Source organism: Podarcis erhardii (genome assembly GCF_964252035.2).
Source record: "Podarcis erhardii genome assembly, chromosome: 2".
Classification (NCBI taxonomy): Eukaryota; Metazoa; Chordata; class Lepidosauria; order Squamata; family Lacertidae; genus Podarcis; species Podarcis erhardii.
This window is the reverse complement of record NC_138498.1, coordinates 937,387-951,430: the sequence shown is the minus strand read 5'-3', so window position 1 is coordinate 951,430 and position 14,044 is coordinate 937,387. Positions and strand designations below refer to the sequence as shown.

The following is a 14,044-nucleotide window of genomic DNA, read 5'->3' as shown; positions in this document are numbered from 1 at the left end:
CACCCTTTGCGCCTCCCCCGCTCGTGGGGAAACCCAGTTTTGGGGATCCGGAGCGACGTGGGGTGAGTGGCGCGGTGCTTCGAATTGATTGCTTTTTTCACGGAGTGAAGCCGCATTGCTGTTGCTGGAGAGCGCTGACTTTTTCCTGTGGACAATTTGACTTCAAACAACTACCCATGAGTAGAACAGAAAATTGGATTTACAAACGTCTTAATTTGGTACCAAAACGGGAAGGTTTCAAACAGGAAGTCCGCCTTCCCCTTTTGTAAATAGATTGAAGCAAAGAAGCTGCAAGCTAAGGTCTTGGAAAGCCTTATGTAAAGGATTAAACTTCCATCAATTGAAATCATTAAGCCCCCCTTGGAAGCAGGAGAAGAGGGGGGAAATTTTGGATTGTGTAGCCTGCAGGAGAGAGTGATAAAAATTAAATTACCATTGCTCTGAACCTGAAAACGGGCTGCCAGTAGATTGACGTTTTGGGAGAGTTCATTGACAGTGAAGAGAACGTATGTTGACAGTTAGTTAAATAAGAGAAATATATTGTTCCCATTGTCCTCTTCTGCGTTTAAAAAGGAGGAAAAGTAACTGAAAATTGAAACTAACTTTACTTTTTGAACTGTGCTTGAAAGGATTGATACAAGTGGAGACTGTTTCCCTCTAGAGGGAGCTTTTGAAACTGTTACAAGAGTGGAGCTGGGGAATCTCCAGCTGCATGATAAGAACTGTGAGAATCAGGGATTGACCTTGGACCATTTAAGAATGTTGACAGGAGAAGCCTTAGTGACTGCATTATGTAAGATAAGCTACTCGTTGGAACAACTTCACAAGAAGACGGATGTTTTGACTACTAAAATTGATAACTTGGGACAAAAAGTGATTAATTTGGGACAAAAAGTGAGCACCAATACAGAAATTATTCAGGATTTGGTACAGGAATTAACTTTAGCAGGACAAATTGTGGAAAAGGAGAAGGAGAAAGTTGTTGTTGTCGAACCTAAAGTAATACAAGTGGGAGCCTCAGCCTTACAGAGGCAAATTGAGGACTATAAGTTGAGGCCTTTTATGATTGAAACTAGAAAAAGTCAGATTTTGAGGTCCGGAGCCCGGCCTGGACTGGACTGGAAAAGGAAAGTTGGAATTTCCATGCAGGGATTAACTGACTTTTGGGACATGGACTTGGGTCAGGAGGAGATTGGAGTTCTGGGGGCCTTTGGATTTGGAGGAATCTTGAAACATGCCCTGAAATACTTTATGGATCTTAGCTTTAACTATGGAAATTTGGCTGACCTGTCGAGAAGGAATAAAAGCATCGTTAGGTCGGAGTTCCCCCGAGATCTGCTCTTTAGCATCAAAGAATATGAAGAAGACCTGCAGAAGGGACGTGGAAAAGAGTTAAGAGCCTCGGACATAAGATCTCCAGGTTGATGGACTGTATGGAGTTGACGGAAGTGACTGGCAGAGTCCAAGACCGGGGAGAGGAGATGGTGGAAGAAGATTGGAAAATTTAAAGTTTATATATAGAAATATTGTAAAATTAATGAGTGATAGAAAAATGTTGGAATGAAATTTTATGGCCTTAGTGGAAATGTTTTAAGGAGTTAAGCTTAAATAAGTATACTAGTTTTAATGGAAAATAAGACTAAAAATATGTTAAGACATTTATATGACAGAAAATAGAGAAAGAGGGAAAGGAATTGCTGAGACAACTAATAGAAGTGGAATACAAAAAGGGAGGTGAGAGGAGGTCGATGAAACAAGGGAATGAAAGATAGAATATGGAAAATATGTATGCTTTTAAATTGTTTTTGTATTGTTTTGTTTAGTTTATTGTGTTTAGTTTAATGTGTTAAGGTTGTGTTTTGTATAGTTTATATATTGTATTGTTTTTTCTCTTTTTTTTCTTTTGTCTTCTTTCTTCTTTTTCTTTTTTGTAAGTTTTAAAAGTAATAAATATCATTTTAAAAAAACAACAAAGCACATTCAGGTACTGAATATTGCTGGAGAGAGATGGGACAATGGGAGGCAAGTGATTCTTGCCTGCAACTGCTGACGGAAAAGGAACAATGGGGAAGTGGGCATTGTACAAGGGCTTCTGCACTGACTCATCTCAGGGCAGCAGGGAGCAGTCTCTCTGAAGAGTGGCAACTTGGGAATGCAGCAGCCACATTATTATTATTATTATTAATATCCCGGCCATCTGGCTGGGCTTCCCCAGCAACTCTGGGAGGCTTCCAACAAAAGATTAAAAATACATTAAAACATCAGTCATTAAAAACTTCCCTAAACAGGGCTGCCTTCAGATGTCCACAATGTACCTAATGACCCTGATTTGCCTTCCCCAACCCAGCACCTTCTGGAAGTTGTGAGGCAGAAATTCCCAGCTGCCACAACTATGTGTCTTTCAGAGTTTAAAGGAATGCCCTCTCAACATCCCAGGTCCCCTCAAAATGAGGGGCCATAGTGATCCAAATATTCTGCAGCAGCCGTCCGTATCTGACCAGCAGCAGTCAACACTTGCCAGCACTTGCAATATTATTTGGTCAAACCTTATTTCACCCATTATCAAAACTGTACAATTCTGATGATACATTTTTAAAATTCTGAATGTTAGGTTTTGAGATCAGTTTTGAAATTCCACTGCAGGACTACCTGTCTTTTCCTCCCCGTATATGTGTTGCATCTATATCCTCCCCAGGAACTCACATGGTTCTCTCCCCCTCCCCTCCATTTTATTTGCACAACAACCCTGCCAAGTAGGTTAGGCCAACTGGCTCAAAGCCACCCAGCCTTCAGCTTCTGGCCTGATTGGGGATTTGAACCCAGGTCTCTTAGATTCCAGCCCAACACAATCTTCCCGCTACTCCAGGGGTCAGCAAACTTTTTCAGCAGGGGACTGGTCCACTGTCCCTCAGACCTTGTGAGGAACCGGATTATATTTAGGGGGGGGGGAGAGACAACAAATTCCTATCCCCACAAATACCCCAGAGATGCATTTTTAATAAAAAGACACATTCTACTCATGTAAAAACACGCTGATTCCCGGACCGTCCGCGGGCCAGATTGAGAAGGCGACTGGGCTGGATCCGGCCCCCGGGCCTTAGCTTGCCTACCCATGCGCTGCTCCACCCACCCTGGCTTTCCATACATCCTTGCCTGCATTGTTTCTCTCTGGCGCTCAGGCTCTGCTTCTGTTTGTCTGCATCTATATGCCTGCCTCGTTCTCAGCCCACAAGAAAGAAAAACGCGGGCAGGAATCCTGCCCAGCCTTGCCCTGCAGTCAGAACAGCCCCAGCCTATTCAAGCAAAAGTGCAAATCCAGGCAGGGCGGCATTCGGAAGGGATGAGTGGCCCTCCCGGGTAAATCCTCTCCATCCCGCGCTCGGCAAGAGTTTGCTGGGAGGATTAACCCACGTCTTGTTCTCAATCCTGGTTTATGAGTTTCCCTGCTGGCTGGGAGGATCGTATGTGTTTAAACAACAGCCTAATTAATCCTCATTTTATTACTTTCTCTTGTCAAGTGGCTAAAGAGAAGCTGTCAGCCCAGTGAGCCGCCCCACACACGTTTGCGTAGCTCCCAAATTACTTCATCAGAACCATCTGCTGCAAACGCCTTTGCTGGGCTTATTTATTCCTCCCTTCAAACGCCTCTCCTTCCAGGGGCAGAAGATGTTAAAGGAAGTCTGAGGGTCATGAATCCAGCGGCGGGGGGGGGGGGGATGAGTCTTCGGTGGAAGGAGTGGCTGTCAAATTGGCAGGTGATGCTACAGGTAGGGAAGAAAATGGGATCTGAAAAAAATTAGAAGAGACAGAGCTGGACAATTCAGGTAGATTTCACTTAAACTGAAGGATTCCTCGGACACAGCAAGGGAAAAATGCAATGGGAGATTTACAGTTTATCTGTGTTGACATCTGGAAAAAGACCTTAGCCCCTACTTCATTTGCAGTATGTAATGCTTGCAAATCGTTGAAACTGTTTTTATTTTATAAATTTCTATTCCACTTTTTCCAAAGCTCACTCTTCCTTAAAGCTGCAACATTTATTCAATCTGTTAGAACAGGTGATTAGGGATCTAGAATTAAGGGTGATACTAAACGACTAAACAACAACAACAATAAATACATACAGTATGTGAGCCCCAATTGATCAGACAGAAGATTATTATAATTTACGAAGCTGCAGGGGTCTCTTTTCCTGTGTGCAAGAGGTAAAAAAATGCATCTTCTGAGATGATGCTGGTGTGTGTCATTGCAGGCATTATCTCAAACCTAAGGAAGTATTCTTCTTTTTGTCTTTGAAAGTGTTTTTCTCGCATGCAGACTTGTGCAGATTTATTCCACCAGTTAACAGATCAAGTGACCAAAACTGACAGCTTTGGAGGAGTAAATAAACACTGGTTCAAGTTTTTTTGTAAGCCCTTGAGGGTGTTTTTTCTCTGCGTTTCTTCTGCTTGCTGTTTGTGGCCCACTCTGATCAGGATAATATCGCTTGATAGATGGATGATCTTGCCTCACAGCAGAAGGCTGAACAGTGGGGCGGGGGTGGGGGGGGTGGAGGCCTTCCTGCCTCAGTCATTCTAAGCATAAGTCATGCCATTTCACTGGTGTTGGCGGGGGGGGGGGGGCATTTCCCATTCTCCATTCTCATCCCTTGAAAATCCTGCTGCACTGGAAGGTGAAATGCAAGATTGCATTGTTCACCAATCTTCCATTGAGAATGGCATCCTCTCTGTGGCATTCTTCCTGTGCTGAATCATTTCACTCACCCCTTGACAATATCATTTTGGCTGGTTTGTTACATGAATCTCCTGCCATTCCTTCCTCCTGAGCTCAACGCAGCATGCTTGGTTCTCCCCTGTCTTCTCACAGCAACCCTGTCAGGTAGGATAAGTTCACCCACTGATCTTCATGACTGAGTGGGGAACTGAACGTGGATTTCATCACTTTGGAGTGCAGTTCTCTACCCAGGACACCTCACTGGCTCTCTCCTGTGTTGTATGTGGTTCTCCAACTCCTGCTTCCTTCTGTTAGAGGCCAGGATGTGGCCTGGCAGGGCAGAAACTTTCAGCATAGCATCATCACATTGCAGGGTACGTGAAACTCTGTGTCACAAATAATATGGCATGGGGGTGCGGTTTTCCATGGTAGCCTCTTGTTCTTCTACAATGTGTTGCTTCATGCTGATTCAACTGTAATAATAATTAGATGTCATTTATTTTAAATAATTTACACCCCACTTAAAAAACCTATTCCCCTCCCCAAGCAGCTTACAAGAGGGGGGGACCCACTGACACAACAACAAAACACACATTAAAAATAAATTGGCATTTCAAACTGGGATGGGGAGCTTGCCCCACCCCAGCCATTGCTGAACTACGACTCCCATCACCCTAATACTGATCATGCAGATGGGGGCTGATGGGGGCTGCAGTTTAGCAAAACTTGTAGGGCCACAGGCTCCCCATCCCTGACTGAAAAATAATTTGCACATTTAAAATGTTGCTTTCCACACTGTGAAAGTACAAAATACTCAAGGAGTTCCTCTCACTGTTTCAAAGTGAGATCTTAGTGAGATGCTGCACCTAGCTGGAAGGTTAGAAAAAGGCTTCTGACTCTTGGGAGGGGAAATCTGAGCTCCGGTACTTTTCCATTTCTAACCTGTTCCATCAGAATTGGTGTGCCAGCTAGAGAGATCCATTCCTTGCCTTTTGTCCTCCCCACCACCGCCTGATGATGCAAGTCATACCTATGGTTGCCAGCTTTTTCTAAAGGCTCTGCTCCTGTGCCTGTAACAGCAGCCCAACCTCCAGAAATCCAAGAGGCCAACTGTTCCCATCCCTCTATTTGTTTCTCATCCCCTGCTGTTTGGGGTAATCTGCTGTGCCCCATTGCTGCTCTGAGTTTGCTTAGAATTCCTCAACATTCCTCCTTCTCTGCCCAGGGCTTGCCCTCCTGTTGGTCAGGGTGAAATGCCATAATGCCACCATCATTTTACGGAGGGCATTACACTGGTCAACAACAAATTTGTTGTCTGTGGTTTTTTTCAGTTGATTTAGGATGAATCTGATGCACTGAATCCAAAAATCACATTGGTATTGCTCAATCAGGTCGTGTTTTTGAGCTATGGCCACATGTCGGTTTTTTACGTTTTTGTTCACAAAACGTTTTTTTACGTTTTTGTACGCTTGTGTAGAGCATTTTAGAAGAAGTTGGTGGGGGTAAAATGCCATGTTGAATAATTGTTTTGATTGGAAATGATTATTTTAATGACAAGAAGTATTCAGGTCTGATAGTTCTGGGTGATTATGTCAAAAAGGGATCAATTTGAAGTCATAAAACCTCGAAATCTTCCATAAATTGGTGCAGCTGGGATCAACAGAAAGAACCGGAGCAGCCTCAAGTATCCTGATCTTCAATCAGCACGTCGTCCTGTAGCTCATTGTGATGAAATTCCAGTGCCTATCTTCGGAGAACTTCCTGACATTAGTGACGAAGATGCCTCCAGTGTTGAAGGACATGAAGAAGAAGAAGTGGTTCTTGAAGATGATGCTCCACATCCATTTTCCCAAAAGGAGTTGAATGATCTAGTTCGCGACCTCAGCTTGTCAAAGGACTCTGCCGAACTGTTGGCATCCAGACTGAAGGAAAAAACCTTTCTCTGACAGTGCTCGCATCAGCTTCTTCCACAACAGGCATCAAGAGTACCTCCGTTTTTTCTCGGAAGAGAAGGACTTGGTGTACTGTGCAGATATTGCACAGCTTCTGCTCAAGCTTGGAGTGCCACAGTATGAACCCAAAGATTGGAGACTGTTCATTGACAGCAGCAAGCGATCACTGAAATGTGTTCTGCTACACAACGGCAACCAGTTTGCCTCTAAACCCCTGGCTCACTCGAGTACAATGAAGGAGAACTATGAAGCGGTGAAGTATGTGCTGGAGAAAATTGGTTATGATCAGCATAAGTGGCTATTTGTGTTGACCTGAAGATGGTGAACTTTTTGTTGGGACAACAGTCTGGCTTCACCAAGTACCCATGTGCATGTGGGATAGTAGGGACCATGCTCAGCATTACACAAAGAAGGACTGGCCTGTGCGGGAGGAATTGGTGCCTTGCAAAAAAAGGAACGTCATCAACGACCCTCTGGTGGACAGAGACAGAATACTCTTCCCACCGCTGCACATCAAGCTCGGCTTAATCAAGCAGTTCACCAAGGCTCTGGACAAGGATGGTGACTGCTTCACTTACTTGTGCCAGGTTTTTCTAGGATTGACCATGGAGAAGTTGAAAGCTGGCATCTTTGACGGTCCTCAGATCTGTCAGCTCATCAGAGATCCAGAGTTTGGAAAGTCAATGAACGAAGTGGAACTGGAAGCGTGGAAGGCATTTGTTCTGGTAGTGAAGAACTTTCTTGGCAACAATAAGGCCAGAAACTACGCAGAACTTGTCAACAACATGCTGACTGCTTTCAGAAACCTGGGCTGCAACATGAGCGTCAAGATGCACTACCTATTTTCACATATGGACCGGTTTCCTGAGAACCTGGGTTCAATGAGTGATGAGCAGGGGGAGAGATTCCATCAGGACATGAAAGAGATGGAGACCAGGTATCAGGGTCGCTGGGTCGCAGTCATGATGGCTGACTGCTGTTGGACTCTGAAGAGAGACCTCCCTGCTGCTGAGCATTCCAGGAGTTCCAAGAAACGGAAGTTCAAGCCCTGAAGTTTGAAAAATGGTAAGCAACATGCAATTTACGTGTACTTACCTTTATCAATGCCCACCATTCAGTTTACAGTAAACCTGACCTGATGGCGAGAAACGGATGCCATTTCCTGATTCAGCAGTGCAAAAATACCCTAAATCAGTTGTAGAAATCTAGACAACATTCAAAAAGTAAAAAATTGTTGCCCAGTGTTACACTTCCCTTAAATTGGAGGAGCTAAACCCTTGCAAGGAGTTCCAAGCAGAGAACTTGCCCCATCATTTCCCTCATAATCGTCGATCAGGATTTGTTTTTGTTTATGTTTAGGAACCTCAGTAAGAAAATTATTATGTGTCCAGCAATCTGGATTTGACTAAATCAAAGCAAAAGCCAACAATAAACAGTTAACTATTTATTATTTCTAAAACATACAGATAAATCTAAGTAAAATAAAGGGAAAGCCATAGGCCTTGCCACCTTACAGTGAAGTAAAGATGGAACAAGAAGTTGCCTTGGCAAATGTATTTTCCCAAACCTGTGTTTGCTGAGATAACAGATGTGAGTATGGATGAAGCATTTGCTCAAGAGAATCAGCTGGCAGGGAAGATGGTCAGCCCATTGCTTTCTTGCTGATTCTCCCCTACAAGCCCATGGAAGTGGTACGAAGAGCCCTACGGGATCTAATCCAGCATCTTGTGGTCACAGTGGATGAGAGACGCTCTGGGGGGAAATATATATAAGCAGCTCTGAGCTTCTTAGACGAAGAGCAGGGCAGGTAAATCCTAGCTTGGGATTTGGATTTCTTTTTCTTTTTGGCTGAGGGCTTGCATAGCCTTGTTGTCCACCTGGGAGAACAGACCTGGCACGTCTGAATGAACCATGAAAACAAAATGGTTGGTATGTTTGCAGGCTCTGGGGGCAAAGCCACCCCAGCAGAGAGTGGTGGTGAAGCAGGAACTAGCTTTGCCTCTTGCCTTCCTGGTAGCTGGCCAGGCTGAGTTGACATCTATCACCTGAGATCCTTCCTTAACCAATGGCCAAGTCTGTCCGTCTGGCCTGAGGTAAGTCAGACTCACTCATGGCTGATCAGATAGGAAAATCTGCATAAATTGGGAAAGAGTTCCAGATTCCAGGCTGCTGATGTGCCATACCTTATTAACACACCCAGGAATGTATGTAGGTTCACCAAGCAAATGTAGCTGCACACAGGTAGGTACACCAAGCCTAGCAAAAATGGGCTAGTAGCTTAGGTGGACTTCCTTGCAAGGGTGGTCTCTTTCCATCATATTTGCTTTGCCTCAATGTCTGGCTCCCCTTTTTTCTCAGGCTCTTCCAGACTAAATGCAGTGGTTGCCTCAAAGCAGTGGCTCCCTCAGAGTTCATCATGCGGGTGCTGGAAAACGTCTATCATGTCCACTGTTTCTCCTGCTGTGAGTGCGAGAGGCGGCTGCAGCGTGGCGATGAGTTTGTACTCAAAGAAGGGCAGCTGCTTTGCCGCAGTGACTATGAGAAGGAGAGAGACATGCTGAGCGCCATCAGCCCCGCTCCCACCGAGTCAGGTGAGAGGCAAGAGCAGTGAGACCTTCTTTGTAGGGATGGAGGCAAATGTCTCTGAGCATGGGTAGAGTCACCACTCCAGAGTCCTATCACCAGCTCTCGGGCATCTGAGGCCACATAAGCACAGTCCTATGTAGGAAAATGGATACCATGCCCTCCCACTCTAGTTCCAAATTTGCCATCCACAAAGCCCCCATCTGCAATCCAAATCACACTTCTGTGGGGTGGGGCAGGGGAAACCCAACAAATTCAGGATGATTTACTTCTGAATAGCCATGCTTAAGAATGCAATGCACAAGTTCCTGTTTCAACCAGGAACAACAAGGCTTTGTGGCATCCTCCTGTGAAACTGCTGACCTTAGATAGGGGCTAGAATGAACAGGTGCAACCTTAAAAGACATAGGGTTGTACCCAAAGCTACTCCTACTTAGACCCACTGAAATGAATGAACCTATGTTCTAACATGTTCCTATCCATGCAGCAGGAGCCTGAGGGGCACCCTCCTCCAATGTGTGCATGCCTCCACTCGCACCCTGTCCAGGCCTCCGCTGCTGCACCATCTCTGCACCCATCTCACTGCTCGCATGCAGCACTGGCTCACAGGAGAGGCAGGGGCCGTGGCACCCTCCCAGCGGAGGCAGTGCTCAGCTCCTCAGAATGGGGCAAGGGGGCTGTCGCAGCTGACCCTCCTATGAGCCAAGGTGAACCGACTGCCTCAGGCAGCAGAAGCCCACCAGGCAGTGTTCCCCTGGCACAAACACACCCGCCAGGGAAGCAGAACCAACAGTGGCAGCGGAGTTTGGTGAGATCTCACAAGAGTTCTCTAAAATCTCATGAGATCTTGTGCAGAGCATGGGATGTTGTGAGATTTTTGTGAGCTCTCACTAGAAGCAGGCACGGCTGTTTTGCAGTTGCTGCCACGCAACCCAGGCAAGGCGGGCTTCGGCGGCGGGGGGCGGGGGGCAGTTGCAGTGGGGCAGCATGTTCCCCTTTGGCCACAAGTAGCAAAATGCAACGTTGAGCCTCTGGTGGCAGCAGTTGGCTCAATGCCACCTCAGCCTGACATCTTCAGGAGAAGGCTCAGGAGTAAACCTGACACCAATCTGGAGTGGAGTCCCTTCCGGCAACTCCTGCCATCAAGCTGGTGCCAAATGTGTTGCTCTGCTTTCCTTTGGACCACCTCAGCAAGGCCAAGAGGGGTTCTTGTCATCTGGACAGTCCAAGACCTCCATCCACACTGCCCAGGCTTGTGCCCCAAAGAGGCCATGCTTGTTTGTTGCAGAAAAAGCAACAAAAATCTTGCGCCCCCTTAAAGATGAATCAGTTTTTTAATGCCATAAGCTTTTGCAGCATCTTAGAATCATAGAATCATAGAATCATAGAGTTGGAAGAGACCACAAGGGCCATCAAGTCCAACCCCCTGCCATCGAGTCCAACCCCCTGCCTGTCTATTCTGATGGAATAGACTCTGGTCCACAAAGACTGGTGGCATTTAAGGTGCCGCCTCAATTCTCATTTGTAAGGCTTCTCATTAAGATGAAAGAAATAGGAGACCTAGCCAGTATATGTGCTAGCAATGCTAATTTACCAGTATATTTTCCCTGGGGGGCTTCCAGATGTTGTTGGACTCCAACTCCATTCAGTCCCACCCAGCTTGGCCAAAGGAAGGATAAGGGGAGACATATTTTGGCAACAACTGGGGAGCTGCAGGTTCCCCGTCAACAGCACAGATCCCTGAGGCAGGGGCTCCCATGAGAGAAGTGACCATGAGGAGCGCCTGTGTTTCTTGAAGGGGGCAGGACAGAGAAGCTGTCTCCCACTGGGCACCCAATGTGGGGGGATCCTGAGTCCGGTGTTTTCCTTTTCCCTTCATAGTGAAGAGTGAGGATGAGGATGGGAGCCACCCACAGGGCAAAGGCAGTGAGGAAGCCAAGGACCACAAGCGCTCCAAGCGGCCACGGACCATCCTCACCACACAGCAGCGCCGTGCCTTCAAGGCCTCCTTCGAAGTCTCCTCCAAGCCCTGCCGGAAGGTCCAGTATCACGGAAGATCCCTTTGCGGGGGGGGGGGGATAAGAGAGTTTCCCCGCCCTCTCCTCCTGTCCCCCCTCCCCATTGGCTGTTGGGGGTGGGAGAACCCCCAGAATACCCGGGAGGTCAGGGGAGAAGACGGCAGATTGTTTCCTTAGGCAAGCAGTAATGTTTGCACTGACGGAAAAAGTGGCTTAGCAATATCCTGAATTCTTCCCATAGGATTGGGGAGAGATTAATTTTAGTTCACATTTTGATATCAACCTATCTTTTAATGCAAACCTCATTTTAATGCAAAATATTACATGAACTGAAATGCAGCTATTCATCAAAATTCATTCAGCTCTGATCCAGTTCTCCAACTAATGTGTCAAAAAATGCATATATATATATATATATATATATATATATATGGAGAAAGTGTGCAATTATTAGTATTAGTATTGTATACCACCCATCTGGCTGGGTTTCCCCAGCCACTCTGGGCAGCTTACAGCATACATAAAACATAGTAAAACATCAAACATTCAAAATCCATTTGTTGTCATCAATTTATTAATTGCCTTCTAAACCTCCATTCAAGGCAATAAGATAATTTTTTAAAGTTTTTTAAACAAACCACTTAAAGCAAGACGCAGGCCACAACAAGCCCACACTCAGTTCACAGAATCATAGAATCTGAGAGCGGGAGGGACCAGCCAGTGTCATGTCGTCCGACCCCCCCAATGCAGGCATCTCAATATGCAACCCCCCCATCCAAGACCCTGCTTAGCTTTGCAAATGTTAGGGGGGAATTGTTTATAAAAGTGTCTGTTAGGAGAAACGTCACTAAACTCTGACAAAATTTCATGGGAACTTTGTGCATTTTTTTAATATATATAATATTTTATTAAGTTTTATCCAAGAAAGAAATTACATGGGGGAAAAAACACAGAACAAATGAACACTCAAGCAAATAAACATTCAAGCATAATACAAGAACCAAACAATTAACATGTATAAAAAAACAGAGAAAAAACAAGAAAAAAGAAAAAGAGTAAAACACTAAAAAGATTCAAAAAGTTAAAAATAAAAACCCCTCTCTTTAATTTCTTACCGTCCATAAACTTATTTCTTTGACTTCCTCACACCCCCCTTTCTTGTATTCCAGTTTAGAATTAATTAGCAAATTCCTTCATTATTTGTTCCTGATTTTTATCTGATATCTATCCCTTCTCTCATATTCTTATTTTACCTTTTTTACTAGAACCTCTTCCTTTCATTTCAATGTCATCAACATTCAAAAATTTTACAATGTTTTTGTAGATAGATTTTAAATTTCTTCCAATCCTCCTCCACCAACTCTTCTCCCTGATCTCGAATTCTGCCCGTCATTTCTGCCATTTCCATATAGTCCATTACTTGCATCTGCCACTCTTCCAAGGTGGGTAAGCCCTGAGTCTTCCAATGCTTTGCGATGAGTATTCTTGCTGCTGCTGTAGCGTACATAAAGAAAGTGCATTTTTAAACAAATCACAAGCTGGAAATGTGGAGAACTGAATTTAAGACTAGAAGATAAAAATAAAGGGTGAGAGACCAACATTAGTTTTGTCAATCCCTACCCACAGAAAATGTTGTAGGCCATGGGTAGGCAAACTAAGGATCGGGGGCCTGATCCAGCCCAATCATCTTTTAAATCCAGCCTGTGGACGATCCGGGAATCAGCGTGTTTTTACATGAGTAGAATGTGTGCTTTTACATATTTAAAATGCATCTCTGGGTTATTTGTGGGGCCATAGGCGCCGACTCCATGGGGCCTGAGGGGGCTGAGCCCCCTCAAAAATTCGTTTGGGGGGGCTCTGCCCCCCCAATAATTTAAGAAAATTATTACCGTAAATTTCGCTCTATAACACGCAGGTTTTTTCTCCTAAAAAGTAAGGGGAAATGTCTGTGCGTGTTATTGAGCGAATGTGTGGTCCCTGGAGCTGACTCGCCGGAGCGCAGGGGCAAAAATAGGCAAAAATCAGGCAAAAATAAGATCGGGCGGGCGGGCGGAGGGAAGGCGGAAGCTGCTGCTTTCCTGCATTCTGCCTCAGGGTCTTACTGCCCACCTGCTTCTGTTGCTGCGTTTGCTCAAACTCAACAAAGAGCAGGGAATCCCCTGCCCTCCTGGCAAGCAGAGGGTTAAGGAAAGGATCGAGTCCTTCCTTCTAATTCTTTCCTAGTCACACTGCGTGCCGGCTCCAGCCCACCACCTCCTCCTCTCCGTGCTCTAGGGACTCGCAGGCAGCCGAGAAACATGCAGGTGGGAGAGAGAGAGAGGGGGCTGGCTTGGGGGGGGACTTTTGCCTTCCTTTCCTCCCCCCCACCCCGTTAAACTCCTCCCCTGCATTCTTAGCCAGCTGCTTCTCCGCACACCCCTCTTGTGCTTCTTGTCCCTTCTGTGTTTTTCCTTCCCTCCCCATTTAAAACGTGGTGACAAAGCACGGATCCACATGGATCCTCAGGATTTTTGCATTGGGTCACCCCAAATTCACCATCAGATCACATAGCATGTCCATGGCTACATCTTACACCAAAAAAATCACACACCCACTGTTGCCTAGGGTCACAGTGGTGCAAAAACGTGGTTACAAAGCATGGATCCACATGGATCCTCAGGATTTTTGCATTGGGCTACTCCAAACTCACTGTCAGATATTAAAAATCTTTATAAAATAGAGAATTAAATACATACAGAATGTTAAATTTTCAGTTTTGAAATATTAGTACTAGTTTAG

General features: G+C 45.4%; 1 protein-coding gene across 3 annotated transcripts in view; it reads left to right on the top strand.

The window, feature by feature from the left end:
* LOC309336197 (LIM homeobox transcription factor 1-alpha-like) overlaps nt 1-14,044 on the top strand; it is an 89,921-nt gene that overhangs the window by 67,442 nt on the left and 8,435 nt on the right. For all 3 annotated transcript variants that reach the window (XM_081851778.1, XM_081851777.1, XM_081851779.1), the window contains 2 exons: nt 9,024-9,256; nt 11,130-11,287. In XM_081851778.1, coding sequence (XP_081707904.1) covers nt 9,024-9,256; nt 11,130-11,287 — 391 coding nt within the window. The remainder of the gene's footprint in view (nt 1-9,023; nt 9,257-11,129; nt 11,288-14,044) is intronic.